Below are 27,335 nucleotides of genomic sequence, written 5' to 3' on the forward strand. Positions count from 1 at the left end.
GGTGAGGCTGCAGCTCGGCCATATTATATTAAGTGCATGATGAGATGACTCAGGAATCCAAAGTCTTTATCACTGTTTAATGATGACAGAATAATATTACTTCAGTGTATTTTTAAACATACGTTGATCATGACGATCCTGATATTACTCAGATCGAAGAGAAGGAAGCTCATATATCTTGGGGATCTTGGGGATGCTTTGATGTGAGGGAATAAACACTGCTAGAAATGTGAATGTGCTCTATCCATTCATTCATTCCAGCATCAATATCATTTTTTATAAGAAGAATGTTTGCTTTAGCAAAAAATAACAACTTATACCAATCAGATTTCAACAAGTTCTCTTAATAGTGTGATTTCTGGAGATGGAGATAAAGATGTTCCCTGATTCCTCCATGAAAAATATCTAGAGGAGCTCCCCTATATCACCTAGCTAGAGGAGCTCCTCTATATACCCTAGCTAGAGGAGCTCCTCTATATACCCTAGCTAGAGGAGCTCCCCTATATCACCTAGCTAGAGGAGCTCCTCTATATCACCTAGCTAGAGGAGCTCCTCTATATCACCTAGCTAGAGGAGTTCCCCTATATCACCTAGCTAGAGGAGCTCCTCTATATACCCTAGCTAGAGGAGCTCCCCTATATCACCTAGCTAGAGGAGCTCCTCTATATCACCTAGCTAGAGGAGCTCCTCTATATCACCTAGCTAGAGGAGCTCCCCTATATCACCTAGCTAGAGGAGCTCCTCTATATCACCTAGCTAGAGGAGTTCCTCTATATCACCTAGCTAGAGGAGCTCCCCTATATCACCTAGCTAGAGGAGCTCCTCTATATCACCTAGCTAGAGGAGCTCCCCTATATCCCCTAGCTAGAGGAGCTCCCCTATATCACCTAGCTAGAGGAGCTCCTCTATATACCCTAGCTAGAGGAGCTCCTCTATATACCCTAGCTAGAGGAGCTCCCCTATATCACCTAGCTAGAGGAGCTCCTCTATATCACCTAGCTAGAGGAGCTCCTCTATATCACCTAGCTAGAGGAGTTCCCCTATATCACCTAGCTAGAGGAGCTCCTCTATATCACCTAGCTAGAGGCGCTCCTCTATATACCCTAGCTAGAGGGACTCCCCTATATCACCTAGCTAGAGGAGCTCCCCTATATCACCTAGCTAGAGGAGCTCCCCTATATCACCTAGCTAGAGGAGCTCCTCTATATCACCTAGCTAGAGGAGCTCCTCTATATCACCTAGCTAGAGGAGTTCCCCTATATCACCTAGCTAGAGGAGCTCCTCTATATACCCTAGCTAGAGGAACTCCCCTATATACCCTAGCTAGAGGAGCTCCCCTATATAACCTCGCTAGAGGAGCTCCCCTATATCACCTAGCTAGACGAGCTCCTCTATATCACCTAGCTAGAGGAGCTCCCCTATATCACCTTGCAAGAGGAGCTCCTCTATATACCCTAGCTAGAGGGACTCCCCTATATCATCTAGCTAGAGGAGCTCCCCTATATCACCTAGCTAGAGGAGTTCCCCTATATCACCTAGCTAGAGGAGTTCCCCTATATCACCTAGCTAGAGGAGCTCCTCTATATACCCTAGCTAGAGGAGCTTCTCGATATACCCTAGCTAGAGGATATCCCCTATATCACCTAGTTAGAGGAGCTCCCCTATATCACCTAGCTAGAGGAGTTCCCCTATATCACCTAGCTAGAGGAGCTCCTCTATATACCCTAGCTAGAGGAGCTCCCCTATATCACCTAGCTAGAGGAGTTCCCCTATATCACCTAGCTAGAGGAGCTCCTCTATATACCCTAGCAAGAGGAGCTCCCCTATATCACCTAGCTAGAGGAGCTCCTCTATATACTCTAGCTAGTGGAACTCCCCTATATCACCTAGCTAGAGGAGTTCCCCTATATAACCTAGCTAGAGGAGCTCCCCTATATAACCTAGCTAGAGGAGTTCCCCTATATCACCTAGCTAGAGGAGCTCCTCTATATACCCTAGCTAGAGGAGCTCCTCTATATACCCTAGCTAGAGGAGCCCCCCTATATCACCTAGCTAGAGGAGCTCCCCTATATCACCTAGCTAGAGGAGCTCCCCTATATCACCTAGCTAGAGGAGCTCCCCTATATCACCTAGCAAGAGGAGCTCCTCTATATACCCTAGCTAGAGGAGCTCCTCTATATACCCTAGCTAGAGGGACTCCCCTATATCATCTAGCTAGAGGAGCTCCCCTATATCACCTAGCTAGAGGGTATCCTCTATATACCCTAGCTAGAGGAGCTCCTCTATATACCCTAGCTAGAGGAGCTCATCTATATCACCTAGCTAGATGAGCTCCTCTATATCACCTAGCTAGAGGAACTCAAACAACTCAATTCTCTCACTTATCATCCAAACCCTTCTGGACATGACGTCCCCCTCCTCCTCCTCCAAAAAACATCTGAAAACGTGGCATGAAATGAAGGAATGGTAATTTGAATAATAACTCTCTCTCTCTGGCGGAGGTGTCTGAGGTTTTCGTATTTTTAATCAAAGACAACTTTCTACCTGTCAATCACATATTATAAACACAAGGATCCCCATGTGATCCTTGCATTGTTACTATGCACCTGCTGGGTCATAGCAGCAACAAAACAAAAAAGGTGCAATAAATTAATGAATTTGCACCAATGTGATGTAATTATCCCACCATAATGAATATGACACACCTCACCTCAGTGTGTGATGAAGATGGGATCAGGAGAGTACTAGGCGAAGACGGAGGATAGAGGGGGTCATCACACATTTAACACTTTTCATTTAGTACTCAAAATCTTCATAATGTCTGTCCTCACAACTGTGCATATTTTTTTTTACTATGATAGAGAGAGATACAATGGAGGACAACCATTCGCCTTCCACCATACAGGACAAATGTGACTGTAAACTACTGGCGAATACCGCCACCATCCCTGAAAGAGAGCGAGAGGGAGAGAGAGAGAGAGAGAGAGAGAGAGAGAGAGAGATAAAGAGACAGAGATTAGATAAAGAGAGATAGAGATAAAGAGAGACAGAGATTAGAGAGAGAGATTAGAGAGACAGAGATTAGAGAGAGAGATATAGATAAAGAGAGAGAGATTAGATAGAGACAGAGATTATAGAAAGAGATTAGAGAGTGAGAGAGAGAGAGAGCGAGAGAGAGAGAGAGATAAAGAGAAAGGGGTAATTGTTTCAATTACAGACATACAGTACCAGTCAAAAGTTTGGACACACCTCTCATTCAAGGGTGTTTCTTTATTTTTACTGTTTTCTACATTGTATAATAATAGTGAAGACATCAAAACAATGGAATAACACATATGGAATCATTCAGTAACCAAAAAAGTGTTAAACAAATCCAAATATATTTTATTTTTAAAGTAACCACCCTTTGCCTTGATGACAGCTTTGCACACTCTTGGCATTCTCTCAACCAGCTTCACCTGGAATGCTTTTGCAACCTTCTTGAAGGAGTTCCCACATATCCTAAGCACTTATTGGCTGCTTTTCTTTCACTCTGTGGCCCAATTGATCTCAAACCATCTCAATTGGGTTGAGGTCGGTGATTGTGGAAGCCAGGTCAGTTGATGCAGCACTCCATCACTCTCCTTCTTGGTCAAATAGCTCTCATTGTCCTGTTGAAAAACAAATGATAGTCCCACTAAGCGCAAACCAGATGGGATGGCGTATCGCTGCAGAATGCTGTGGTAGCCATGCTGGTTAAGTGTGCCTTGAATTCTAAATAAATTGGGGTGGCAGGTAGCCTAGTGGTTAGAGCATTGGGCCAGTAACCAAAAGGTTGCTAGATCAAATCCCTGAGCTGACAAGGTAAAAATCTGTTGTTCTGCCCCTGAACAAGGCAGTTAACCCACTGTTCCTAGGCTGTTGTTGTAAATAAGAATTTGTTCTTAACTGACTTGCCTAGTTAAATAAATAAAATAAAACCAGCAAAACACCATCACACCTCCTCCTCCATGCTTCACGGTGGGAACCACACATGTGGAGATCATCTGTTCACAAGGACAAGGCAGAACCAGAAATTTGGACTCATCAGACCAAAGGACAGATTTCCACTGGTCTAATATCCATTGCTACTTTTTCTTCGCCCAAGCGAAGTGTCCTTATTGGTGTTTCTTTGCAGCAATTCAACCATGAAGGCCTGATTCACGCAGTCTCCTCTGAACAGTTGATGTTGAGATGTGTCTGTTACTTTAAGCTGCAATTTCTGAGGTGCAGTTAACTCTAATGAACTAATCCTCTGCAGCAGAGGATGAGTCTTCCTTTCCTGTGGTGGTCCTCATGAGAGCCAGTTTCATCTTAGCGCTTGATGGTTTTTGCGACTGCACTTGAAGAAACTTTCAAAGTTCATGACTGGCCTTCATGTCTTAAAGTTATGATGGACTGTCATTATTCTTTGCTTATTTGATCTGTTCTTGCCATAATATGGACTTTGTCTTTAACCAAATAAAGATATCTTTTGTATACTACCCCTACCTTTTCACAACACAACTGAATGGTACAAACGAATGAAGGAAAGAAATTCCACAAATGTACTTTTAACAAGGCACACCTGTTAATTGAAATTATTCCAGGTGACTACCTCATGAAGCTGGTTGAGAGAATGCCTAGAGCATGCAAAGATGTCATCAAGGCAAAGGGATGCCACTTTGAAGAATCTCAAATATAAAATATATTTTGATGTTTTACACTTTTTTGGTTACTACATGATTCCATATGTGTTATTTCATAGTTTTGATGTCTTCACTTTTATCCTACGATGTAGAAATAGTAAAAAAATAAAGAGAAACCCTTGAATGAAAGTTGCCTCTTTCATTTCATACTCAGTATGTTATATCTTCTCACCACCCCCCGTTCTTGCAAAGCAAAGCAGTGTGGTCCGTGTGTCAGGGAGCCATCAGGCCCAATGACAGCGCTCCGATTGGTCCCCTCTAAGGGATCAGTCAAGTTTTCTAGCCCTGACAGCTACTGACAGCTGCTATACTAATACACCGCAATGCACTGCAGAACGTACTCACACACACGCACGCACGCACGCACGCACACACACACACACACACACACGCACACACGCACACACCCCCACGCACGCACGCACTCACACACACACACACACACACACACACACACACACACACACTAGCTAAGACTCTCCCCAGGTCTGTATATTTTCTATAGTAGTTATTACATGAACACATACAGAAGCCTAGTTTAGTTTTTCATCCGTTCACCTCAGCATAAAGCTCTCAGTCATGCCAAGTAGCTGTCCAGTCCTGATCTTAACGCTCTCGTCTGGCAGGCCAGGGTAGCCAGGGGCTCTGTCTGGTCAATGGGTACAGATGGTACAGTAGGGCTGCAGTGCTCACTCACAGTGCACATGGTCTGAGACAAAGGGCTCAGACCACCTCATGACACTGTGACCCTGTATGACAGCATGTCCACAGATGCTTTATCCCCCCCCTCCCCCCATGACCCTAACCCAAACCCAAATAATACCCTTGTCCAACCCAGCTGCTGCTGGTTGTGGCACTGTAGCCTATGTTAAGCAGAGGGGCAGAGCCTGTAGCCTATGTTAAGCAGAGGAGGAGAGCCTGTAGCATATGTTAAGCAGAGGAGGAGAGCCTGTAGGCTATGTTAAGCAGAGGAGAGAGCCTGTAGCCTATGTTAAGCAGAGGAGGAGAGCCTGTAGCCTATGTTAAGCAGAGGAGGAGAGCCTGTAGCCTATGTTAAGCAGAGGAGAGAGCCTGTAGCCTATGTTAAGCAGAGGAGAGAACCTGTAGCCTATGTTAAGCAGAGGGGAGAGCCTGTAGCCTATGTTAAGCAGAGGGGCAGAGCCTGTAGCCTATGTTAAGCAGAGGGGCAGAGCCTGTAGCCTATGTTAAGCAGAGGAGGAGAGCCTGTAGCCTATGTTAAGCAGAGGGGCAGAGCCTGTAGCCTATGTTAAGCAGAGGAGGAGAGCCTGTAGCCTATGTTAAGCAGAGGAGGAGAGCCTGTAGCCTATGTTAAGCAGAGGGGCAGAGCCTGTAGCCTATGTTAAGCAGAGGGGCAGAGCCTGTAGCCTATGTTAAGCAGAGGAGGAGAGCCTGTAGCCTATGTTAAGTAGAGGAGGAGAGCCTGTAGCCTATGTTAAGCAGAGGAGAGAGCCTGTAGCCTATGTTAAGCAGAGGAGGAGAGCCTGTAGCCTATGTTAAGTAGAGGAGGAGAGCCTGTAGCCTATGTTAAGCAGAGGAGAGAGCCTGTAGCCTATGTTAAGCAGAGGAGGAGAGCCTGTAGCCTATGTTAAGCAGAGGGGCAGAGCCTGTAGCCTATGTTAAGCAGAGTGGCAGAGCCTGTAGCCTATGTTAAGCAGAGGGTCAGAACCTGTTGTCTATGTTAAGCATTTTTTATTTTTCCTTAATTTAACCTTTATTTAACCTGGCAAGTCAGTTAAGAACAAATTCTTATTTTCAATGACAGCCTAGGAACAGTGGGTTAACTGCCTTGTTCAGGCAGAACGACAGTTTTGTAGCTCGGTATTCGAACTTGCAACCTTTCGGTTACTAGTCCAACACTCTAACCACTAGGCTACCCTGCCTGGCTCGCAACACACATTAACTTCAAGTAAAGCTCTTGACCTAATAATAAAGAGTTAATTTGTAAAAACACATTTAGGCTAACTGCTGTTACCTTACCATTCAAATTACATTACCATTCAATTTACATCACCATTCAATGCCTCTCCTCTCCTCTCCTCTCCTCCCCTCCCCTCCCCTCCTCCTCTCCTCTCCTCTCTTCCTCCTCCACTCTTCCTCCTCCTCTCCAGCAGCTAATTCAGCATGTCTAGAGTCTAAGAATACGTGCCAAACGGCACCCCAATGTAGTGCTCTACTTTTGACCAGGGCCTAAGGGCTGAATAGGGAACAGGGTGCCGTTTGGGACGCAGACAAACCCAAATGCTCATGACGCTGCTTTAGAAACCCACTTGGCTTGTTTGTCCGCTTCACAATGACCTGACAGGGGAAGAATAAGTTCAGGAGATTGTGCTAGTAGCATACTTTCTCAGGACCGGGTGGTCAGACTTTAAAACGCCCATTCATCGTCCTGCTACCCACTGCCAACTCACCTTGTGTTTAATCAAGAGTTTCACAAATGAAGAAGGAGATGTTACTCTGAAACTAGCTGAACCGGTAAGTTTAATGAAGAGGGAGATGCAGTTTAGGGTTAGGGTTGAACGAGAGAGAAAGTACAAAAGGATACTCCATTACGAAGCAACACCACCTAAATCATGCTCATGTGAAAAAGTTCCCACTGCCCAGGCTGATTCTAATGATGTAACTCAGAGAGCCTTATAAAACTCAGTGAAGTTTGGCAGACTTTAAGTACCCTTAAAACACATACATTTTTTACAAATTGAATTTTACATGAATAATACAAAAAACAGTTTGTTACTAATGGAAAATGTGCAATCAAATTTGTCAGTATGTCTGTGTAACAGTATAGCTTCTGTCCCTCTCCTTGCCCCAACCTGGGCTCGAATCAGGGACCCTCTGCACACATCAACAACTGCCTCCCACGAAGCATTGTTACCCATCGATCTACAAAAGCCGTGGCCCTTGCAGAGCAAGGGGAACAACTACTTCAAGGTCTCAGAGTGAGTGACGTCACCGATTGAAACGTTATTAGCGCGCACCACCGCTAACTAGCTAGCCATTTCACATCGGTTACATCTGCTACATAAGATATATCTAAAAGCGACTATTCTGCACAGTTTTTGTATAATATAACCTATTCTAAACACATAATATTTTAAATATAGAACCTAACCATATCCAAAATGATACTACACTTGAAGGATGAGGGGAAACCCCCTATAACATGACCAAAAACAACGGACAGAAAACACAATCTATCTGGAATAGTTACTTACCATCAACATCTATCTAGAATAGTTATTTACCATCAACATCTATCTAGATTAGTTATTTACCATCAACATCTATCTAGAATAGTTATTTACCATCAACATCTATCTAGAATAGTTATTTACCATCAACATCTATCTGGAATAGTTATTTACCATCAACATCTATCTAGAATAGTTATTTACCATCAACATCTATCTAGAATAGTTACTTACCATCAACATCTATCTAGAATAGTTATTTACCATCAACATCTATCTAGAATAGTTATTTACCATCAACATCTATCTAGATTAGTTATTTACCATCAACATCTATCTGGAATAGTTATTTACCATCAACATCTATCTAGAATAGTTATTTACCATCAACATCTATCTGGAATAGTTATTTACCATCAACATCTATCTAGATTAGTTATTTACCATCAACATCTATCTGGAATAGTTATTTACCATCAACATCTATCTAGAATAGTTATTTACCATCAACTTTACCATCAACATCTATCTAGAATAGTTATTTACCATCAACATCTATCTAGATTAGTTATTTACCATCAACATCTATCTGGAATAGTTATTTACCATCAACATCTATCTAGAATAGTTATTTACCATCAACATCTATCTAGAATAGTTATTTACCATCAACATCTATCTAGATGTATTATTTACCATCAACATCTATCTGGAATAGTTATTTACCATCAACATCTATCTAGAATAGTTATTTACCATCAACATCTATCTAGAATAGTTATTTACCATCAACATCTATCTAGATGTATTATTTACCATCAACATCTATCTGGAATAGTTATTTACCATCAACATCTATCTAGAATAGTTATTTACCATCAACATCTATCTAGAATAGTTATTTACCATCAACATCTATCTAGAATAGTTATTTACCATCAACTTTACCATCAACATCTATCTAGAATAGTTATTTACCATCAACATCTATCTAGATTAGTTATTTACCATCAACATCTATCTGGAATAGTTATTTACCATCAACATCTATCTAGAATAGTTATTTACCATCAACATCTATCTAGAATAGTTATTTACCATCAACATCTATCTAGATGTATTATTTACCATCAACATCTATCTGGAATAGTTATTTACCATCAACATCTATCTAGAATAGTTATTTACCATCAACATCTATCTAGAATAGTTATTTACCATCAACATCTATCTAGATGTATTATTTACCATCAACATCTATCTGGAATAGTTATTTACCATCAACATCTATCTAGAATAGTTATTTACCATCAACATCTATCTAGAATAGTTATTTACCATCAACATCTATCTAGAATAGTTATTTACCATCAACATCTATCTGGAATAGTTATTTACCATCAACATCTATCTAGAATAGTTATTTACCATCAACATCTATCTGGAATAGTTATTTACCATCAACATCTATCTAGATTAGTTATTTACCATCAACATCTATCTAGATTAGTTATTTACCATCAACATCTATCTAGAATAGTGTCACGTCCTGACCAGTAGAGGGTGTAGTTGGGTCAGGACGTGGCAGAAAGGAGTGTGTTTTTTATTGTTTCGTTGATTTTGGCCGTGTGACTTCCAATCAGGCACAGCTGTAGAGGGTTGTGGTTGATTGGGAGTCACACATAAGTTGCCTACGTTTCCTTTGTGTTTCGTGGGTAATTGTTCTTGTCACAGTGGTTGCACCTGACAGGACTGTGTTGGCTGTCAGTTTTCTTGTCTTGTTTTGTTTTGTTTTGTTTTGTTTTGTTTTGTTTTGTTTGTACAGTGTTCACGTTACTTAATTAAATCATGTTGAACACTAACTCCGCCGCATTTTGGTCCATTCCTCCAGACAGCCCTTACAAATAGTCTCTAAAATAGTTATTTATCATTCAAGTCTCTCTAAAATATTGCATGGACGCTGGCCAGCCGAACACTGAGCAAAGCATGGAAAAGTAGCAGACAATGTTATGAGAGAAAAAAACATAATTTAATTAAGGAGGCTGATAAAACCAAAGAAGCCATCAGAGTATCTAATAGCTACAGGTAACTGCCAAAATAAAGGAAACACCAACATAATGTGTCTTAATACGGCGTTGGGGCACCACGAGACGCCAGAACAGCTTCAATGCACCTTGGCATAGATTCCACAAGTGTCTGGAACTCTATTGGAGGGATGAGACACCATTCTTCCACCAGAAATTCCATAATTCAGTGTTTTGTTGATGGTGGTGGAAAACACTGTCTCAGGCGCGGCTCCAGAATCTCTCATAAGTGTTACATTGGGTTGAAACCTGGTGACTGAGGCACACACACACACACACACACGCACACACACACACACACACACACACACACACACACACACACACACACACACACACACACACACACACACACATACTTTAAACCCCCTATGTTCCTTTGAGACTAAAATCTATTTTTTAAGCCATGGTTGGCAAAATAATGGGCATCTGGGGCATTTTTATAAGTAACCCTAAGCATGATGGAATGTTAATTGCTTAATTAACTCAGGAACCACACCTGTGTGGAAGCTTTGTATTTTCTCAGTTACCTGCACATACAATATCCTTCATTTCCACCAGATTACTCTATGATTAAAAAGTCTCCTCTAAATCTAATGTGATCATATTGCTACTCTGTAATGCAAGTAACAAACACCATTACATTACACAACAACATCCCAATCCACCAATCTAACAAACACCATTACATTACACAACAACATCCCAATCCTCCAACCTAACAAACACCATTACATTACACAACAACATCCCAATACTTCAATCTAACAAACACCATTACATTACACAACAACATCCCAATCCTCAATCTAACAAACACCATTACATTACACAACAACATCCCAATCCTCCAATCTAACAAACACCATTACATTACACAACAACATCCCAATCCTCAATCTAACAAACACCATTACATTACACAACAACCTCACAATCCTCCAATCTAACAAACACCATTACATTACACAACAACCTCACAATCCTCCCAACAGAACAGCAGTGGATGGGGGTTCAAGGTGACCGTTTGGGTCACCCACTCACACATACCCACACACATGCACACACACACACACACATTATGTAATCTTTAATTCTCTCATCAGATCACGCAGCCCTGTCACGATTTCCACCGACGGTGGTTCCTCTCCCTGTTCGGGTGGTGCTCGGTGGTCGTCATCGCCGGTCTACTAGCTGCCACCGATCCTTTTTTCTTTTTCGTTTGGTCTTGTCTGTTTTGATTGTGCACCTGTTTCTTGTTTAGGTTACTTAGTGTGGTTATTTATTTCGTTTCGAGCAGGTTTATTTTAGTTTCCCTGTTTCTATGTTGGGCAACGTTATTTTTGTTCAATTATATTCATTCAGGTTTTTCCCTAGATTGTTATTTCTAGTGGTGCTAACGGACTGTGTATTTAGGTCCTGAGCCTGTATGTTTTGGATGGACTCATTTAACACTTTTTGCATCTACTCCTCTCCTGCGCCTGACTCCTACACCCACCTCTCGTAGAGAGCTCTGACAAGCCCTTAAAATACGATGAAGCTAAACTGTTACAAATTCTAGGTTGATCTATTCTACACAGACAGACAGCACAAATGGGATGAGTAGAAACCCTATCTTAAACCCTGAGAACCTGGTGACCTGAAATACCTTTACAAACCTTTACCCTGAGGATACGAGTCGATTTCCTAGTGACACACACACACACAGACGTACGCATAAATGCAGGCCTGCACTCTCCCTCTCTCTCACACACACACACACACACACGGTAGAGGACTAAGAGGTAAGAGTGTTGTGACTCAGGAGGTTGACATTCAGAGTAGGTCCTGGTAGAGGAAGTAAAGACTGGGACCAGGTGGGGAGCGACTTGGAACGCGGATGCTTTGTTACACAACCCATCTGGACACAACTCACAGTGGCTTAAGATATTTCTCTGTCCATTCCCACAGTGGCTGTGCAATGGGCTTCTTTATAAGGCCTGAATCAACTCGAGATATTTCTATGTCCATCCCATCTTATCCTTGCCATGAAATCCAACCGTCAAAAGAGGATAGGAGTGTGAGTGATAAGACTTACAGAAGCAGTGACCGTAGCACATCCCAGATACGTGAGAAGACATATGAGCTAAATGACTGTGGTGTTGCCGTGAGCAACAATCAGGGTTCCCAGTCATAAAGAGAACAGTGAATTCATAATCATGCCTCCACAGGCTCTGACTCAATGTTTGAGTCTCAAATGGCACCCTATTCCCTACATAGTGCACTACTTTCAACCAGGGCCCTGATCAAAAGTAGTGCACTATAAAGTGAATAGGGTGCCATTTGGTACTCAACCAATGTGTCTCTTAACAGATCCTCCTCGACCGGTAGAAATGTCTACATCAACTGCCTCTATGAGCGACTAATATGCTTCTTATTTGATTGTGGAGTCACGCTCGCACACACCCCCGCACACACCCCCGCAGCTCGCCTATGGCCACAAAGGGATTTTATAATGAGCACCTTTGCCAAAAATAAGTAGAAACCAACGTTTCCTACCCAAGGCTCCTATGAAGGGTATCCTACGACGAAACCTAAGCCTGTTTGTACGTCCTGAAAATACATTCTCAGATCCGATGAGATCAGATCAGATGAGATACTGAGTGTTCCATTTTCTTTCTTGTTCTTTTCCTGGATATTCCATTAAAGTGTCCTGTCCTGGAACATCCCAAAACCTGATCTGACCAGCTCTGCTTAGATTCTTCCTCTTGGTCTCCCTGTTCTAACTGAGCAGAAAGTGGGTGCACTAGGCTACTTCTGAATGTGTTGTTGTTGATTATGTTTTACTAACTTCTCTTTTATATTGTATAATGTAATTCAGCTCTTAGACGCTGTTGATGCTATTATAATGTAATTCAGGTCTTAGTCACTGTTGATACTATTGTAGTGTAATTGTAAATCCATTGCCCTAATGTACCAGTCTGTTTCCCCACAAATGACAACCTGGTACACAGCAATCAAAACAATCAGCATGAGCTGTAACATAACATGTTGTTGATATTCTCCTGTTATTCTCCTGATAGTCTCCTGTTAGTCTTCTGTTATTCTCCTGATAGTCTCCTGATAGTCTCCTGATATTCTCCTGTTATTCTCCTGTTATTCTCCTGATATTCTCCTGTTATTCTCCTGATATTCTCCTGATAGTCTCCTGTTGTTCTCCTGATATTCTCCTGATAGTCTCCTGATATTCTCCTGATAGTCTCCTGATAGTCTCCTGTTATTCTCCTGATAGTCTCCTGTTATTCTCCTGTTATTCTCCTGATATTCTCCTGTTATTCTCCTGTTAGTCTCCTGATAGTCTCCTGTTAGTCTCCTGATATTCTCCTGTTAGTCTCCTGTTAGTCTCCTGATATTCTCCTGATATTCTCCTGTTATTCTCCTGTTATTCTCCTGATAGTCTCCTGATAGTCTCCTGATATTCTCCTGATAGTCTCCTGATAGTCTCCTGTTATTCTCCTGTTATTCTCCTGTTATTCTCCTGTTATTCTCCTGTTATTCTCCTGATATTCTCCTGATAGTCTCCTGTTATTCTCCTGTTATTCTCCTGTTATTCTCCTGTTATTCTCCTGATATTCTCCTGATAGTCTCCTGTTATTCTCCTGTTATTCTCCTGATATTCTCCTGATAGTCTCCTGTTATTCTCCTGTTATTCTCCTGATATTCTCCTGATATTCTTCTGATAGTCTCCTGTTATTCTCCTGTTATTCTCCTGTTATTCTCCTGTTATTCTCCTGATATTCTCCTGTTATTCTCCTGTTATTCTCCTGTTATTCTCCTGTTATTCTCCTGATATTCTCCTGTTATTCTCCTGATAGTCTCCTGTTATTCTCCTGTTATTCTCCTGATATTCTCCTGTTATTCTCCTGTTATTCTCCTGATATTCTCCTGTTATTCTCCTGTTAGTCTCCTGATAGTCTCCTGATATTCTCCTGTTATTCTCCTGTTATTCTCCTGTTAGTCTCCTGTTATTCTCCTGATATTCTCCTGATATTCTCCTGATAGTCTCCTGATAGTCTCCTGTTATTCTCCTGTTATTCTCCTGTTATTCTCCTGTTATTCTCCTGATATTCTCCTGATATTCTCCTGTTATTCTCCTGTTATTCTCCTGTTATTCTCCTACTTCTCACAGGAGACCGCCTTTAAGGCAGCTTACACACATCACATGAATATGTCAGTGATTTTCTCCCTCCATCCTTGCTCCCTCTCTCTCTCACTCTCTCTCTCTTCCTTTCTGTCTCTTTCGCTCTCTCTCCATCTACAATACTGCAGCACAGAGCCTTTGATTCCTCATTTCCACCCTCCCTCATCCCTCTTTCCTCTCCTCCCTGTGAGTCCTCCCTCCTTTCCTTTCCTCTCCTCCCTCTATGTCCTCCCTCCTTTCCCCACCCCACCCTCTGTGTTCCATTGCGACAGCTTCATTCAGCAGCTCCTCCTGCTGCATTCACCCATCCCTCTATCCGTCCTTCTCTCCATCCCTCCATCCCTCCTTCCCTCCTTCTCTCCAACCCTGTGTAACGCAGCCTCCTCTCCCTCCATCTGGACTCTGGGGAGGTTTGCAGGCCCAGCCAGAAAAACACACTGCCAGTGAGCATAGTGTAGGTTATGGGAAAGAAGGGCTCTCATTCCCTCCATGTTTCAGAAAGGGTAGCCACATAAGAGACTTCATTCCCCACTAAGCAAGGAGAAAAAGGTACACAACCTTCCCCTTGCCACAATACAATATGTACAGTTGAAGTCAGAAGTTTACATACATTTAGGTTAAAACTTTTTTTTCAACCACTCCACAAATTTCTTGTTAACAAACTATAGTTTTGGCAAGTCGGTTAGGACATCTACTTTGTGCATGACACAAGTACTTTTTCCAACAATTGTTAACAGACAGATTATTTCACCTATAATTCACTGTATTACAATTCCAGTGGGTCTGAAGTTTATATACACTAAGTTGACTCAGTGCCTCTTTGCTTGACATTATGGGAAAATCTAAAGAAATCAGCCAAGACCTCAGAAAAAAAATTGTAGACCTCCACAAGTCTGGTTCATCCTTGGGAGCAATTTCCAAACACCTGAAGGTACCACGTTCATCTGTACAAACAATAGTACGCAAGTATAAACACCATGGGACCACACAGCCGTCATACCGCTCAGGAAGGAGGCGCATTCTGTCTCCAAGAGATTAATGTACTTTGGTGCGAAAAGTGCAAATCAATCCCAGAACAACAGCAAAGGACCTTGTGAAGATGCTGGAGGAAACAGGTAAAAAGGTTTCTATATCCACAGTAAAACAAGTCCTATATCAACATAACCTGAAAGGCCGCTCAACAAGGAAGAAGCCACTGATCCAAAACCGCCATAAAAAAGCCAGACTACGGTTTACAACTGCACATGGGGACAAAGATCGTACTTTTTGGAGAAATGTCCTATGGTCTGATGAAACAAAAATAGAATTGTTGGCCATAATGACCATCGTTATGTTAAGAGGAAAAAGGGGGAGGCTTGCAAGCCAAAGAACACCATCCCAACCGTGAAGCACGGGGTGGCAGCATCATGTTGTGGGGGTGCTTTGCTGCAGGAGGGACTGGTGCACTTTACAAAATAGATGGCATCATGAGGGAGGAAAATTATGTGGATATATTGAAGCAACATCTCAAGACATCAGTCAGGAAGTTAAAGCTTGGTCGCAAATGGGTCTTCCAAATCAACAATGACCCCAAGAATACTTCCAAAGCTGTGGCAAAATGGCTTAAGGACAACAAAGTCAAGGTATTGGAGTGGCCATCACAAAGCCCTGATCTCAATCCTATAGAACATTTTTGGGCAGAACTGAAAAAGCATGTACGAGCAAGGAGGCCTACAAACCTGACTCAGTTACACCAGCTCTGTCAGGAGGAATGGGCCAAAATTCACCCAACTTATTGTGGGAAGCTAGTGAAAGGCTATCCGAAACGTTTGACCCAAATTAAACAATTTAAAGGCAATGCTACCAAATACTACTTGAGTGTATGTACATTTCTGACCCACTGGGAATGTGATGAAATAAATAAAAGCTGAAATAAATAATTCTCTCTACTATTATTCTGACATTTCACATTCTTAAAATAAAGTTGTTATCCTAACTGACCTAAGACAGGGAGTTTTTAATAGGATTAAATGTCAGGAATTGTTCAAAACTGAGTTTAAATGTATTTGGCTAAGGTGTATGTAAACTTCCGACTTCAACTGTACCTGCTTTTATTCATTCCAAAAATGTTGTCTGTGTGGCAAAGCTTTACTAAAATTAATGCCAACAAGGCTGAATGTAAAACAAACCTGCTCAAAATCCTGTCTAAGGAATTCGGCCTGTTTGAAGCCACAAACAAGAGGTAAAAATACCTGCAGCATCTGTTTGAGGTGCTCGCCACAATCCAGGCCCCCTCCGTAAAGGCCGTTAGAGCCTTCTCAGTCTGTGGCCAATGTATGACGAAGATCAGAAACCGCCTGAGTCTGGGAAGCTTTTTGAGAGCTCACTTCAGCAGAAAAAAAAATCTAAGTGAAACAGGTCAGCCTACGCAAATTATTTTTTTTGTTAATTTGCTACAGGATAGGCCTACCAGGTTGTTTTACGTAGCCTATAGCCTAAGTTTGTGTATAAAATGTTATTCTGGGTCTCCCGAGTGGCACAGCGGTCTAAGGCACTGCATCGCAGTGCTTGAGGGGTCACTTCAGACCTGGGCTCGATCCCAGGCTGTGTCAAAACTGTCCGTGATCGGGAGTCCCATAGGGCGGCGCACAATTGGCCCATCGTCAGCCGAATTAGGGGAGGGTTTGGCCGGGGGGGGGGGGGCTTTACTTGGCTCATCGCGCTATGGCACCTTGTTACAACCTGCAGGCTGACTTCGGTCGTCAGTTGAATGGTGTTTCCTCCGACACATTGGTGCAGCTGGTTTCCGGGTTAAGCAGGCGGGTGTTAAGGAGCGTGATCGTGAGGTGACATAGAGAGCAGCTGTTGCTTCGCCAGGTATCTCTACCTGAAAATACATCATCTAAGTGATCGATAGTTGGTATACCTTATTTACTTTGAAGAACTACTAAAATAGTGATTTTGTCAAGACAGCAGCTCTATAAAGATGAGATGATGACTTGGAATGAAATAATATAGTCATCAAATAAAACCAATGTAATATACACAACAACTGAAATATTTTATTAAAGTAATGTGAGTAAATGATGGTTAATAAGTGATGAGCAGTAATGGTCAGTCACTGCCATCATGGGACTTGTATTAACTGTTTTAGTCTGTGTTGTTACAGCATTCAACCCCATAATGCACAGTGCTTTTAATATTTGAAAAAGTATTGAAACCGAAATCGCAAAAAACTGTGATTATTTTGTAATAATCTAAACCGAAACTGAACTGAACTAATCGCTCAGCACTATTAGCTGGTGTTATATTCTTTTAAAAACCACTTCTGGTTTGAATGGGAATACCGGGAAGCCCGGTCATTTCTTGCCATTTTCTTGGGAAGGAAAATTGGTGCATTCTCAAGGAAAATATGAAACCCTAATTCAAACACAGGAAACAGTCAGTTGAGAACTATTATATTGCCTCTACTGTTCTGAACTCTACTGTACATTTCAGCTGTCCCTGCTCGCCAAATATCCTCCATTGTTTGAAAATAAATGTATGACACAATTCAAAGGCCTTGAAGAAATAAACATTGCAAAAACACAGCTTGAATAACTGTTATTTTATTCAGACACACGCACTTCACTCTATCTCTCTGTCTTCCAGCTCTCTCTCCCTTCCCTCCTTCCCTCATTCTCTCTACCGCCGTCTCTCTCTCTCTCGCTCTCTCTCTCGCCCCTCTCTTTCTCCCAATCTCTCTTTCTCTTCCCTCCTTTAGCACGTTCTTAATCAGCCTGAAACATAATCAAGCTGGACACCGAGGCCTGACTGTGGATGTTGAGTCCTTCAGTGAACAAGCAGATCCCCCGCTACGCAGTTCTGTATACAGTCTGCAATCAAAAAGCTTCAGCAATAACACTATCTTTTTTACAGCTGATCACTCTGTTCTTATGTGCAACTTGCTATAATGTCATTATATTATGCGTGTGGTGGTGCATATTAAGATCAGGTCTTTGTAGCTTTCAGTCTGGATTAATGCTGTCTGCTAAATCCTTTGATGGCCCCTGCCTTGCTGTTTGACCCTTGGATTCGTTTTGCTGTTTGACCCCTGAAGTAGTTTGCTCCCATTACAGATACTACTGTATGATGCTGTTTATCATGGGAGTGACTGGGCAGAGACTACAGTTGCATCCCAAATGGCATTCTATTCCCTACATAATGCACTATAGGCCCTTGTCAAAAGTAGTGCACTATATAGGAAATATGGCGTCATTTGGGATACAGACTACTGCCGTATGGCTGACTGGCTTAGCCTTAGTCAGCAGGGAGGGAGGTTGCATAGAGACAACTGAAAAATCCCATGCAGTATTTCCATCAAATTCATTTATGTAACCGACTAACTGTAGCTGTCTACTGGCCAGGGCGTACTGCTAGGGTTGTCGACATACCGTGGCTATCTTTAGTGTATTGTGGCGAGGACATGGTATTGCACAAGTTGTCGCTGAACTCCATTGCTATGCAATTACAGAGCTATTAACAAATGATTATGTAACAGCAATGTTGTTACTGTAATTACAATGTTATTACCAAGGTTTAGGAGTTGAACTCTAAACTTTAGTGGTGATAACGCAGTCGGCAGAAGAGATAACTTAGATCTCATAGACTCCCGAGTGGCGCAGCGGTCTAAGGCACACTGCAGTCCCTGGTTCGAATCCAGGCTGCATCACATCCGGCCGTGATTGGGAGTCCCATAGGGTGGCGCACAATTGGCCCAGCGTCGTCCGGGTTTGGCCGGGGTAGGCCATCATTGTAAATAAGAATTTGTTCTTAACTGACTTGCCTAGTTAAATAAAGGTTACATTTTTTATCTGTATTAAATAGCCACAATAACACAGATGAAAGTACATTGTGCCAGCCAGTGCACAAATACTTTACCTCACCCACATCGGGATCTAGGAGTATGACATTACCCACATCAGCTGCCAATGGTGTGACATTACCCACATCAGGATAAAGTGGTATGACATCATCCACATCAGGAGCCAGTGTAATGCAAACTGTAGTATTCAGACCAGATTCAGAGAGCTAGCTGTAGTATTCAGACCAGATCCAGGGAGCTAGCTGTAGTATTCAGACCAGATCCAGGGAGCTAGCTGTAGTATTCAGACCAGATCCAGGGAGCTAGCTGTAGTATTCAGACCAGATCCAGAGAGCTAGCTGCAGTATTCAGACCAGATCCAGAGAGCTAGCTGCAGTATTCAGACCAGATCCAGAGAGCTAGCTGTAGTATTCAGACCAGATCCAGGGAGCTAGCTGCAGTATTCAGACCAGATCCAGGGAGCTAGCTGCAGTATTCAGACCAGATCCAGAGAGCTAGCTGTAGTATTCAGACCAGATCCAGAGAGCTAGCTGTAGTATTCAGACCAGATCCAGAGAGCTAGCTGTAGTATTCAGACCAGATCCAGAGAACTAGCTGTAGTATTCAGACCAGATCCAGAGAGCTAGCTGCAGTATTCAGACTATATCCAGGGAGCTAGCTGCAGTATTCAGACCAGATCCAGGGAGCTAGCTGCAGTATTCAGACCAGATCCAGAGAGCTAGCTGTAGTATTCAGACCAGATCCAGAGAGCTAGCTGCAGTATTCAGACCAGATCCAGGGAGCTAGCTGCAGTATTCAGACCAGATCCAGGGAGCTAGCTGCAGTATTCAGACCAGATCCAGGGAGCTAGCTGCAGTATTCAGACCAGATCCAGGGAGCTAGCTGCAGTATTCAGACTATATCCAGGGAGCTAGCTGCAGGGGTGGGATGGAAGGGATGGCATCCTGTCTAACAACAGCTTGTGATGTTACCTAGCAGGGTGTCAACCTGGCCTATTTCATAAAGAAAACACATCACTGAAAAGTCCCTCTCCAGTATAATGATGAGAGCTAAGATGGCATCCTGTCTAGTAACAACAGCTTGGATGTTACCTAGCAGGGTGTCAACCTGGCCTATTTCATAATGAAAAAATGTCACTGAAACTGTGAAATCCCTCTCCAGTTCAGACTTGTTTACATGATGCTGATACATTTGACTAGCTGAATTGTAGCAGCAAATAATTGTTTTTCATTACTCCCTGTAACCTTGATATACACTTCCTTCCTCTATGATGTGACATGATATTCAAGTATTGATGAGCAATGCAAAGACAAGTCCAATCAGAATCGATTCAGACATAACATTTAGCAGGAAACCTCTCTCTCGCTCCCTCTCTGTCTCTCTATCTCTGTTGGAATGGGACCATCGTTGGCTGAAGAGTTTGCCCTCCATCTCTAATTCCTCAGTGAGGTGACCGTGAATAGTATTATCTCTGATGATGCGATCTAACTCACTGGAGCTCAGTGGAGGATGCCAGCCTGCCAGGCCAGCCATACTTAGTTTAGACATTGGGCTTCCTGCCTCAGGCTTCACTACGATGCCAGCCTGCCAGGCCAGCCATACATAGTTCAGCATTGGGCTTCCTGCCTGAAGTCTTCACTATGCCACTACTCCCAAAATGCTCATTACCAGGGATATCATGATGTACCTAGTCGCCATAATGAAGGACAAATGGCATCATCCATCATATGGCGGGGCAGAGAGACAGACAAAGAGACAAAGAGACAGACAGACAGACAGACAGACAGACAGACAGACAGACAGACAGACAGACAGACAGACAGACGGCGATGCTTTGATAAATGTAACACTGCTAGGAGACCTATCGATTATTTGCTTCTGGTTCTCACTTTTATTCCTGATATTCTCTGATCTTCTTCAAGTTTCATATTCTTCGGGCTGCTGTCGGTACTGGTGGGCCTTATCCTGAGTCTTCCTTCACATCTCAGCATCCTCTTATATTTCCAGAACATGACTGAAGGATGCGGTCCAGACATTGATCCCAGTACAGGAAGCTATGATATTCCCCACCACTGGATTATATTCGCCTTGAAGTCATTGTTTCAAACCCATGCCTTTTCTGATTATGTTTCCAAACGACTTATCAAAGGAATATTTGCAGTCTGTACGAGCCATCTCTCAGGCCTCTCGAAGTGTCAAATTTACAAAAACAACACATTGTTTAAATAAAATGTAAACATTTTTCTTATTTTCGTCATTATTTTCGTCACTAAGTGAGCATATTGCACCATTCCATTAGTGACCTACTACAGTTGTCCTGTATCAATAATGTATTGTATTCAATGTCTTTGCTGCATTAGGATGACTACAGCTCTTCTCCCAAATAGAGGCATTTTTGTTTATCCACAGTCTCCAATCTTTCTATAGGCTTATCATATACAGTAAGGCACTGCCTTGACATATCTCATGATCACTGTGCAATAATATGTCAGATGGTTCATTCATTCATCATCTTTCTAGATTCATCAATTTACTCTTCAATACAAATGAGTAAATGTTGCACTTTATAATCGAGATGGCTTGATGCAAAGGCATTCTATAGGAGATGGGAGTCCATTGTCCACACATAGGCTATTGCACAAGGTGCAATGGGTTGGAATACATGGCCATGTATAAAATGGTGAATGGTCTACCGTTCAAGTTGATACACATCTAATTCATCTTCATTGTAGGTCTTGATCAGATCTAAAGAAGCAATGTCAATCAGTAGAATTATTTGCACCTAGTGTTCCTCTGTAAGGTACACGCATGACATTCTATCACTGTACTGTAATTAATGTCCACATTACTAGGACAGGTCGAGTGACTTCAATCAGACACGGTGTATTATCCAACAAGGTTGTCAAAAATAATACTGAATATGATCAAACCACGTAGAAAATATGCCTGAAATAGCCTTCTAAACTCTAAATCATAGACTACCATTCATTCCCCATTGTATGGCCATATTCATTGATGTTGCAACATTGTTTCCATTATATTATCAATGGCTGATACATAAAGAAAACACATCAAGCATATATGCACTAGCGGAAAACAACATTTTGTCCTGCATCAAAACGATATCCTATCAAATCAACGCATTTTTACCACTTCCAACACACTACTACCCACCGATGTATATAATATAGCTACACAGGACAACAGAGTCAAATCAAAAAGTTTGTTATTGTCGCTATCGCGTTCCAAAGCGGAAAGCATTGGTTAACCTTCGTAGCAGATCAATCGATATTCATCACCCCACCCTTCAGCAGTTCCCGCTGCATTAATATCACTGTTCCACGCATCGCTCCCGCACCGCGCAGACCTACCATTCCGTGCCAGCTGACGACGATCCGGTGACAGTTCTGTTCAAAACATTCCGACGGGAGACATTTAACGACTTTACAAGCACAGAATAATAAACGTGAAGATGGAGATAACTAGAAAGAAAGAAAAACAAAACACAGCGATGGATGAAGAATATCTTAGAAAAAAATCGCGATTGCAATGCTGAATCACTCCTCGTTCACCGTATTGCAACCATTGTGTTGCAAGATGCTGGCTGTACAACCATTGTGGACCTACCAGAGAAGAGGAGGGAGAAGAAAAAAAAAACAAGGGGTTTAGGGAAATAAGTTGCTATGGCAACCGAAAGGAGCAAATGTGACGTCAATGCCCGGAGCACATAGGAGGGCCTGGATGGGAGGGAGGAGAGAAGGCTCTAGCTACCCTCTCTCTCTCTCTCTCTCTCTCTCTCTCTCTCTCTCTCTCTCTCTCTCTCTCTCTCCCTCTCTCTCTCTCCTTTCTCTCTCTCTCTCTCTCTCTCTCTCTCCTCTCTCTCTCTCTCTGTCTCTCTGTCTCTCTCTCTCTCTCTCTGTCTCTCCTCTCTCTCTCTCTCTCTGTCTCTCTCTCTCTGTCTCTCTCTCTCTCTGTCTCTCTCTCTGTCTCTCTCTCTCTCTCTCTCCTTTCTCTCTGATCCTGCACCTTCCTCCCTCTGAGCATGGCCATATCAGTAGGCCTCACTCATCAGCCCACACACACACACACAGCTTTCCTTTTTTGATTCTATAAACATTTAAGAATGCAAACATAGTGTAGGCGACAGATAATTCATGTAAAACACACTCCACAGCTCAAATTCAATGATTTTTTATATTTTTTTACGCAAACTGAACCGTTTTAATGTATTTTTGTATATATATTTTTTTACCTTTATTTAACTAGGCTAGTCAGTTAAGAACAAATTCTTATTTACAATGACTGCCTACCAAAAGGCAAAAGGCCTCCTGCGGGGATGGGGTCTGGGATTAGAAAAATAAATAATAATGTATAAATATAGGACAAAACACATCAAGACATGAGACAACACTACATAAAGAGAGACCTAAGACAACAACATTGCAAGGCAGCAACACATGGCAACACAGCATGGTAGCAACACAATATTACAACAACATGGTAGCAACACAACATGTTAGCAACACAAAACATAGTACAAACATTACTGGGCTCAGACAACAGCACAAAGGGCAAGAAGGTAGAAACAACAATACATCACGCAAAGCAGCCACAACTGTCAGTAAGAGTGTCCATGACTGAGTCTTTGAATGAAGAGATTGAGATAAAACTGTCCAGTTTCAGTGTTTGTTGCAGCTCGTTCCAGTCGCTAGCTGCAGCAAACTGAAAACAGGAGCGACCCAGGTGCTTTAGGGACCTTTAGCATAATGTGACTGGCAGAACGGGTGTTGTATGTGGAGGATGAGGGCTGCAGTAGGTATCTCAGATAGGGGAGAGTGAGGCCTAAGAGGGTTTTATAAATAAACCTCAACCAGTGGGTCTTGCGACGGGTATACAGAGATGACCAGTTTACAGAGGAGTATAGAGTGCAGTGATGTGTCCTATAAGGAGCATTGGTGGCAAATCTGATGGCCGAATAGTAAAGAACATCTAGCCGCTCAAGAGCACCCTTACTTGCTGATCTATAAATTATTTCTCTGCAATCTAGCATGGGTGGGATGGTCATCTGAATCAGGGTTAGTTTGACAGCTGTGGTGAAAGGGAGCGATTACAATAGAGGAAACCAAGTCTAGATTTAACTTTAGCCTGCAGCTTTGATATGTGCTGAGAGAAGGACAGTGTACTGTCTAGCCATACTCCCAAGTACTTGTATAAGGTGACTACCTCAAGCTCTAAACCCTCAGAGGTAGTAATCACACCTGTGGGGAGAGGGGCATTCTTCTTACCAAACCACAACCTTTGTTTTGGAGGTGTTCAGAACAAGGTTAAGGGTAGAGAAAGCTTGTTGGACACTAAGAAAGCTTTGTTGTAAAGCATTTAACACAAAATCCGGGGAGGGGCCAGCTGAGTATAAGACTGAATAATCTGCATATAAATGGATGAGAGAGCTTCCTACTGCCTGAGCTATGTTGTTGATGTAAATTGAGAAGAGCGTGGGGCCTAGGATTGACCCTGGGGTACTCCCTAGGTGACAGGCAGTGGCTGAGACAGCAGATTTTCTGATTTTATACACTGCACTCTTTGAGAGAGGTAGTTAGCAAACCAGGCCAAAGACCCCTCAGAGACATCAATACTCCTTAGCCGGCCCACAAGAATGGAATGGTCTACCGTGCCAAAAGCTTTGGCCAAGTCAATAAAAATAGCAGCACAACATTGCTTAGAATCAAGGGCAATGGTGACATCATTGAGGACCTTTAAGGTTGCAGTGACACATCCATAACCTGAGCAGAAACCAGATTTCATACCCGAGAGAATACTATAGACATCAAGAAAGTCAGTCAGTTGATTATTGACAAGTTTTTCCAACACTTTTGATAAACAGAGCAAAATAGAAATAGGCCTATAATAGTTAGGATCAGCTTGATCTCCCCCTTTAAATAAAGGACAAACTGTGGCTGCCTTCTAAGCAATGGGAACCTCCCCAGAAAGGAGAGACAGGTTAAAAAGGTTGGAGATAGGCTTGGCGATAATAGGGGCAGTAACCTTAAAGAAGAAAGGGTCTAAACCATCTGACCCAGATGTGTTTTGGGGGTAAAGTTTCAGGAGCTCCTTTAGCACCCCAGACTCAGTGACTGCCTGCAGGGAGAAACTTTGTAGCGGGGCAGGGGAAAAAGAGGGAGGAGCATCGGGGATAGTCGCATTAGAAGGGGTGGGAGATGAGGAAATGTTGGACAGGCAAGGAGGCATGGCTGAGTCAAATAGGAATCCTGACTTAATGAAGTGGTGATTAAAGAGCTCAGCCAACGTTCTTCTTCTCAGTAACAACCACATCATCAACATTAAGGGACATTGGCAGCTGTGAGGAGGAGGGTGTATTCTCCAGGTCTTTAACCGTTTTCCAGAACTTCTTGGGGTTAGACCCACAGAGAGAGAACTGCTCCTTAAAGTAACTAACTTTGGTCTTCCGAATAGCCTGAGTGCACTTATTTCTCCTTTGCCTGAATGAGAGCCAGTCAGCCTGAGTATGCGTGTGCTGAGCCTTTTGCTCCATTGAAAATATCAAAATAGAAGGTCCAAGCGTCTTCGACTGAAGGGATCAAGCTGATTCTATAACATTTTATAGAGGCCAGTTCATGAAGGCTTGCTTTTTAACAAGCGTCTATAACAAATCAGGACAGGTCGTTTCACTGAGCAGCCATTACGAACACAGGCTGTAAAACAGTGATCACTAAGGTCATTACAGAAAACACCAGACTGATACCTATCAGGATTATTTGTGAGGATAACATCAAGGAGAGTATCCTTTTCTGGGTGTTTGGAGTCATACCTTGTGGGATTGGTAATAATCTGAGAAAGATTTATGGAGTCCCATTGCTTTAGGACTTGTTCAGGTGGTTTAAGCATGTCCCAGTTTAGGTCACCTAGCAGGACAAATTCAGACGTAGTGTAAGGGGCCAGGAGAGAGCTTAGGGCAAGTAGGGTACAGGCCGGTGCGTATGGAGGACGATAGCACACAGCAATATTCAACAAAGAGCTATTTGAAAGTTTAATGCTTAAAACCAGCAAATCAAATTGTTTGGGGACAGACTTGGTGGAGACAACCGAGCACTGAAGGTGTTCCTTGGTAAAGATTTCCACTCCCCCATCTTTGGAAGATCTGTCTTGCCGAAAAAGGTTATAACCAGAAAAGTTAACATCAGTATTCAAAACACTCTTCCTTAATCACGTCTCAGCAATGATCAACACATCTGGATTGGTTATGGTTACAACACGATGGGAGGCCAAAAGTCTGTGTAACTAATAGCGAGTCAGAGTCCCGAGTGTGGGAACAAACATAGTCTGTCCCACGGGTGGGTAAAGAAAGTTTGTAGTCAACAAAGCATGCAGGAGTCATGAGGCAAATAGAAAAATAACAAAATTAAATATATAACGACTTGGGGCTAGCCATTGTAAGTTCAGAGTCACTCGCCCCAAACAGTGCGTGTGTGCTGGAGGCGAGCGAAAACTCGGGAGAGAGGGGTGAGTGTGGTGGAGGTACCTGTACCAGACAGGGGGAGACAGGCCAGGGATCCAACAATGTCGACCGCCATATCTTAGAAATGTTCTATAAATCTGTCCTGCAGAGCGTGCTGACCATTGGTCTGATATGCTCCTCCATATATATATTATACAGTTGAAGTCGGAAGTTTACATACACTTAGGTTGGAGTCATTAAAACTCATTTTTCAACCACCACAAAATTCTTGTTAACAAACTATAGTTTTGGTAAGTCGGTTAGGACATGTACTTTGTGCATGACACAAGTACTTTTTCCAACAATTGTTTATAGACAGATTATTTCACTTATAATTCACTTTATCACAATTCCAGTGGGTCAGAAGTTTACATACACTAAGTTGACTGTGCCTTTAAACAGCTTGGAAAATTCCAGAAAATGATGTAATGGCTTTAGAAGCTTCTGAAAGGCTAATTGACATAATTTGAGTCAATTGGAGGTGTACCTGTGGATGAATTTCAAGGCCTACCTTCAAACTCAGTGCCTCTTTGCTTGACATCATGGGAAAAACAAAAGAAATCAGCCAAGACCTCAGAAACAATTGTAGACCTCCACAAGTCTGGTTCATTTTTGGGAGCAATTTCCAAATGCCTGAAGGTACCACGTTCATCTGTACAAACAATAGTACGCAAGTATAAACACCATGGGACCAGGTACAAAAGTATCTATATCCATAGTAAAACGAGTCCTATATCGACATAACCTGAAAGGCGGCTCAGCAAGGAAGAAGCCACTGCTCCAAAACCGCCATAAAAAAG

General features: G+C 42.5%; 1 protein-coding gene across 11 annotated transcripts in view; it reads right to left on the reverse strand.

Moving 5' to 3' along the window:
- Positions 1–22,663, reverse strand: part of mapk10 (mitogen-activated protein kinase 10) — a 106,906-nt gene extending 84,243 nt beyond the window's left edge. For 9 of the 11 annotated variants that reach the window (XM_029692404.1, XM_029692402.1, XM_029692401.1 and 6 more), the window contains exon 1: positions 22,394–22,663. In XM_029692404.1, coding sequence (XP_029548264.1) covers positions 22,394–22,396 — 3 coding nt within the window. In that variant the 5' untranslated portion in view covers positions 22,397–22,663. The remainder of the gene's footprint in view (positions 1–22,393) is intronic. The other 2 variants (XM_029692406.1, XM_029692403.1) reach the window with 1 other exon arrangement.
- Between the last annotated feature and the right edge of the window lie 4,672 nt (positions 22,664–27,335).

Source organism: Salmo trutta, chromosome 15 (genome assembly GCF_901001165.1).
Source record: "Salmo trutta chromosome 15, fSalTru1.1, whole genome shotgun sequence".
Taxonomy (NCBI): Eukaryota; Metazoa; Chordata; class Actinopteri; order Salmoniformes; family Salmonidae; genus Salmo; species Salmo trutta.